The 6,000-nt window shown below is 33.0% G+C and overlaps 1 protein-coding gene across 1 annotated transcript; it reads right to left on the minus strand.

Annotated features, from left to right (window-relative positions):
* Positions 1 to 528: 528 nt before the first annotated feature.
* Positions 529 to 2,834, minus strand: LOC114737648 (protein SRG1-like). The gene is made up of 4 exons (XM_028925592.1): positions 2,491 to 2,834; positions 2,154 to 2,401; positions 1,741 to 2,068; positions 529 to 1,074 (listed from the first exon to the last, which is right to left on the minus strand). Exons 1-4 carry the CDS (start codon positions 2,758 to 2,760, stop codon positions 814 to 816), a joined length of 1,107 nt encoding a protein of 368 aa, XP_028781425.1. The 5' UTR covers positions 2,761 to 2,834; the 3' UTR covers positions 529 to 813.
* Between the last annotated feature and the right edge of the window lie 3,166 nt (positions 2,835 to 6,000).

Here is a 6,000-nt window from a genome sequence, read left to right on the forward strand (position 1 = left end):
GATATGGTTTAAGAATGCAGAAAATATCGAGGCAATTAAGGTACCTCAATGTAGCATCAGTTTCAAACAAGAAATGCGTAATCGGTGGCTTTACAAACTTGTCCAATATTGAATTGCTAGAGATCTTTTTTTTTTTTTTTTTGAGCATTGAATAATTTTGATGACAAATAATAAAGTGATTGATGTGGCAGTGGGAGCACCAAGTAAAGGCTTGGTTTGAAAAAATGACAGCATGCTTCGCTTAGTGCTTCCTTCACTCCCTGTTACATATGCACGTTTCCTCAGCTCAAACCTGCATGAATGACCTGTGGGGGCCTCTCTCTCTCTCTCTCTCTGTGTGAAAAATAAAGCTCTTTGGTGGCTAGCTATTTGGAGCATTGGGCCAATCAATTATTTTGTCCACTTGCTGTTAGATTCTTTCACAACAAGGGCATATATATTACCAGATATTACCCACAGGAATTTCACTCAAACATGCTAATTCACATTCATTAGTTTTACTAAGAGTGTATGATGTAAACACTGGAATTGACGCCTAATTCTGCTTCATCATTATTGGTTTTGAAACTCGCAGAAAGTAGAAACCAACACACACACAAGTCCCCACAATTTTCCATTAATTATAAGCCAACAAAATATACATAATTGAAACACTACCATTGAGTCCATATTTGAGTATGTGACCCCACAATCTCACACGCACACACACACACTCTCTCTCTCACATAAGTCATTTTCATAATAATCAAATCACAATCAAGAAGCTTCAGTTCACATTGATACTCCTGATTAAGCGGGGCCTCCTTGCTTGTTTTAGTTAGAGCTTTCGCTTTGAATCTTGGCGAAATCCAAGGTCCTTTTGCCTTGCAACTTGTTCGTAGTGTAGTGCTTACTGTACTCTCCATGATTGTATCTTCTGTATTTGGTGGGATTGTTCTCATCTACAAATTCTGGCATTGGACCAAGCTCTACTTGGTAGCTTGGGGCACAGAATGTCACTATGGTCAATCTATCTTTCTCTTCATTAGCCACAGCTCTATGCTCCACACTCTTGTATTTTCCATTTGTAAGAACCTGCATATATAATTTTGATTCATATCAGAACCATATTCTGCAGAAAAATCTGGTAATATATATGAACAGTAAAGAGAAGTAGTTTATGCAAGCCTCAAATTCATGTTGATTAAGAGAGACACAAATATATGAAAAACTTCCGTTTTGCTTAGTTATCCAGTGCTTATCTTAGCATCCATTAACTGCACTGACAAATAAGAGTCAATAGAATATGTACAACTTTAACGTTATGAAGACCCCATCATCATTTTGACACTCAAATTATTGGTTTGCTCATGTAAGCACCGTCTACTTAAAAAAAGCTTTCTATCTGAATAATGATGATTTTGGACAGATGGAACGGGTCAAGCAAGGTTATGGGAAAAATCATGTTAGGAGAGCTATCTCTCATTTAGGATTTGACAAAGAACCTGAGGCAATCAACACTATTAAATACTAAATAATTTGGTTTGAAAAAGCTGTGAGTCTGTGTGTGAATCCTACTTCAATTGGACATAACTTGCTTTTGACTAAATCAGTAAGGTTGATTAGTTGAGATGCAAGCAAGTGGGTAGGAAGACCCATTAAAAACAATGATAACAAAAATTAAAAAAGAAAGAGGAAAAAAGAAAAGAAAAGAAACTTGTATGGTCAGGAAGAAAAGGGAAAAAAGTATAGTGTTGTTACTTCAATTGTATCTCCTATGTTGATGACAAAAGCATTTGGAATTGGCTGAACAGGAATCCATGTTCTGTTCCTGAGAATCTGAAGCCCCACCGGGCTTCCCTTTGCTTGCTGCAGAACAGTAATGGCACTTCCATCAGAATGAGGACTCAGACCCATCACAAGCTCTGGTCTTGAACATGGTGGATAGTAGTTCATCCTCACAGCTTGAACTGCCTCCCCAAACATCTCAATAAATGCTTCTTCTTTCAATCCAAGCCCTAAAGCTATGAACTCTAGAACCTTCTGACATAGCTTCCTCACTTCTCTCGAGTACTCTTCCAAAGTTTCACTGCATAATCATTCATTAATCAAGTTTCTTAATTTCATCGAACAGTTGAAAACTCAGAAAGTGGGTGTATGTATCTTGACATTACCTGAACTTTTCGGGCCTCTTTGGCCAAAGATTTGGATTCCTCATAAAGTGAGGTTCAATTGCAAGAGCAAACATGTTGCACCAATCTAGCTTCTGATCCTCTGAGAAAACAAAAGCTTGACCGTATCCTTGTACTGTACCTGGAATCATCGGGTATTTTTTCTTCTCTTCCAAAGGTAGCATGAAAAAGTCCTTGCTTATCTCTTCTATACCCTCAAGCAGTTTCTGATCAACCCCATGATTCTTTACCTAAATAGACCATCAAAGTTTCAATCTTTAAGCTTCTAAAGAAGAAAAGACAAAGTGGGGTCATAAAAGAAAGCAGATTTGTCCTGTACCTGAAAAAATCCCCATTCCTCACAAGCAGAAGCAAGCTTCAGAATTTCAACTTGGAAGTCTTCTGTGTCTCTTTTGAGAAACTTGGAGAAATCAATGACGGGCATGTCACTATGTGAAGGTGTTATTGTTGTTGCATCAGAAACAAGTTCCGGTCTTTCAGTGACATCTCTCACAAATCTTTCAGGAATGCTTCTTGGCTTAGTCTTTGTGAGTTCTTGGACATCATCGATTTGTCCAACGTTGAGAGGAGAAATGAGAACTGGAGCCATGGACACTAACTGAATATCTGAAAGCTTCAGAGAATTTTCAAGTATACGAACTAATTGATTGCTCTATATATTCTCTCCACTCGCATAGCCGGTTGGAATTTATAGTGCAAATGAGACCATCCTTGTGACGTTAAAGTTACTTTAATTAAAGCTTGAAATACTATTTTCACATAATTGTGGTTCCGGCTATAGCAGATTGAATCCCATGTGGCTCTGCTTTTTATATATATTTGAATGAATTGGGTCTGTGTGGATCTTATATGCCTACAACAAACTTAAGGGAACTCAAGACTAACTGTTTCTGCCTAGTTTTTGTGACTCAATTAATGTTTAATTAATTTATAAATAAGATAAATTAATTAGGAGAAAAACGATAAATATAAATACTTTAAGGTAATTTAGTAAAATGGGCGGTTGACGGGGACCCCACATTCAACTATATTGGATGGTTTTAGATTTATACACACACCTAGCTCTTTGCACACTTGTGGGCTGGCGATGCATAAATCTTTTTGTGCCTCTTCCTTCCAAGGTTGGGACTATAGAAAATAATATTTTGGGACCTTTTGCGTATAATTTAATTGGAGAAAGCTACATATTTTAGTTGTAAGAAAATTGAAGTTTAGTTAAAAAGATTTTTGGAAATAAAAATATACACTTTCATTTATTTGACAGAGGGTTGCATAAATAATGGCACCAAACGTTTGTTGATAGAAGGATGGTTAAAGGCTTGGTTTTGCCTATTGGCATGTTTTTTGTGTGTGTTTGTTCGTAATTTTTTTTTTTTAATTTGAAAGAAAAAAATAAGAACAAGGGTCGCATAGCAATTAATTTTTGTTTTGCAAATGTTTTCTCACCGAACTTCCATCTCTAGCAATTAATTTTTGTTTAGCTTTTCCATAAATTGATTTTTAAAATTCACCTTGGTTTATAGTAATTTTTAAGATCAATAAAAAAAAAACTTTGATCCTTATCAATTGATATTTCTTTTCAAATTTTAGGGTACTTAACTATTATCATCCTCCTACAAAAGTCACAAGTGTCATTTTCTCCCTTGGTCCTATACTTATAGTCCTTCCTAGCATCTATAGCAATCGGGTGGATAGATCCCCAAAAACAGTTTAAAAAAATACATTCATAATACTCCTTTCACGTACTTATCTTGATCTTCGTAAAATCACTTTTAAAAACTAATCCCGATACTCCCTGGATAAGCTTAAGATTACAAACAAAACTTATTTTTTGCCCTTGCCTTGTATTTAAAGAAAATAATAATAAAACTTGTTGTGTGTGATAAATATAATCTATGTGTATTGATGTAACCCACACAAAATATAAAGTTCAAAGTAAGATTGACATGTATTAAAATCTTATAAAGATCCTTTCCCACAAAGAGAGTGAATAGAGTCATCAAGGCTTAATAAACATGGAAGTTATTATATTTAGTGCAAATTGTGAACGTTCAACCTATTTATAACCTCTATAATTGATCATTAATCCCATTTTGAAGGGAGCAATTATATATATACTCCTAGACATTTTTGGGTGAGATAGATAATAATAGATTTTTTTTAGGGGTGTCAAAAGATAAAAAACTTTAAAAGTGGTGAGGGTAGTTAAAGTGAAGAAGCAAAATCGACAGCTTGTTTTTGTTTGGTTCTGTTTTTGTTTGGTTCTGGTTCTGTGCTCCTAAGTGGTATTTTGGTTTTTCTGGTATCTCTCCACGGTTGAATTGCCTAATTGCATCATTAAGCAAAGCACTAAAAAACACAGAACAAAAATAAACCAAAAAAAAAAGGGGCATCTGAAAATTCAGGACCGTAGAGTAAATAAGAGGCGGCTTGGAGTTCATAATATTACAAAGCAAAGTTAAAAAGTTGGTGAATTTGAATACAAAATATCCATATCAAATGCATATAATATTTCTGAAATTTTGTAATATACTATCTTTAGTCTTTAATATAAGAGCTAGTTGGATATTAGATTTAGTCATAAATATAAAACCTCAATCTATTTTATCTATCAAATTTATGATGTTTTTTCTAAATATTACTATCATTGTAAGGTCCCACTAAGAAATAATTTTAAAAATATACGTGATTAAAAGAGTAGCTTAAGGATGTATGCCAATCCAAATTTATTATAATTAACCAATTTAATTAATTAGTTTTCTTGATTTCTCTAAATTAGTTATGTAACCCTTTTATATTAAGGATACAAAGTAATAATATTCAACTAAAATCCATCTTCACACAGTTGGTCAACTTAACGGCATATCCCTAAGATTTGTTGGGGATTCAAACTTGGCAAATGGTAAATGATCACATACACATGTAATTGCTTAGTCTTGCAAGTAAGCTGCACAAAGCATTAATTTGCAAGTGGTGATAATAGCATCAAATTAATAAACATAGCGGCTTTCTTTCTTTCTTCTTTCTTGCTTGCTTGTGGGGACCATTTTGAAATATTAATTCCTCCAGACTATTAATAGTGTTTTAGATCTTCTCACGCATGAAAATCTTGTTTTTTGTCCTCATCACATAGCATTGTGCAATTTCTTGTATTTTTCTTAGTATAGTTACTCTTCTCTTGTTCCTATCATAGAAGTTAGTTAGGGGATTAGATTTGTATCTAAATATAAAATCTCATTTTATTTTGTCTATTGTGTGTATGTCATTTTTTTCTCAAGCTTACATAATAATTTATAAAACTGATACATAATCTAATGTTATATAAGAATATTTGTTATAATTATTTATTTATTTGACTTTTGTAATCTATTAAAATTAATTAAATAACTCTTATGTTAAGGATTTGAGAGTTGATACGTGGTATTATTGGGTTAGTTAAATTTGGGTATTAGTAAGCATGGTTGAAATAACTTTCTTAAAATGATTTTCGTTTTTTCATTTACAAGGTTTGAAATATCAACATTATTTAGTGAGAATTGAATCCGTTCTAAGTTCTAACTAAACCAATTATTAATAATAACATCCTACAAATTTTATAGTATATATAGACAAACATAGATCAATTATTCTTTTATTCAGAAAGTGTGATACATTAATACTAATTAAAATAAGGAAAATACATAGATGGATCAAGTTTCAGGTATTAGTTATGTCAAATTCTTCAATGTATATGACCATGTGTCCTATTTTTGAAAAAAAAAATCATCATTTAATTATAAATACATTAAAAAAAAAAGATACATGATCATGTGTGATTAGAAAACTTGAT

Source organism: Neltuma alba, unplaced genomic scaffold, assembly GCF_004799145.2.
Source record: "Neltuma alba isolate B1F8T4 unplaced genomic scaffold, ASM479914v2 tig00013477_pilon, whole genome shotgun sequence".
Lineage (NCBI taxonomy): Eukaryota > Viridiplantae > Streptophyta > Magnoliopsida > Fabales > Fabaceae > Neltuma > Neltuma alba.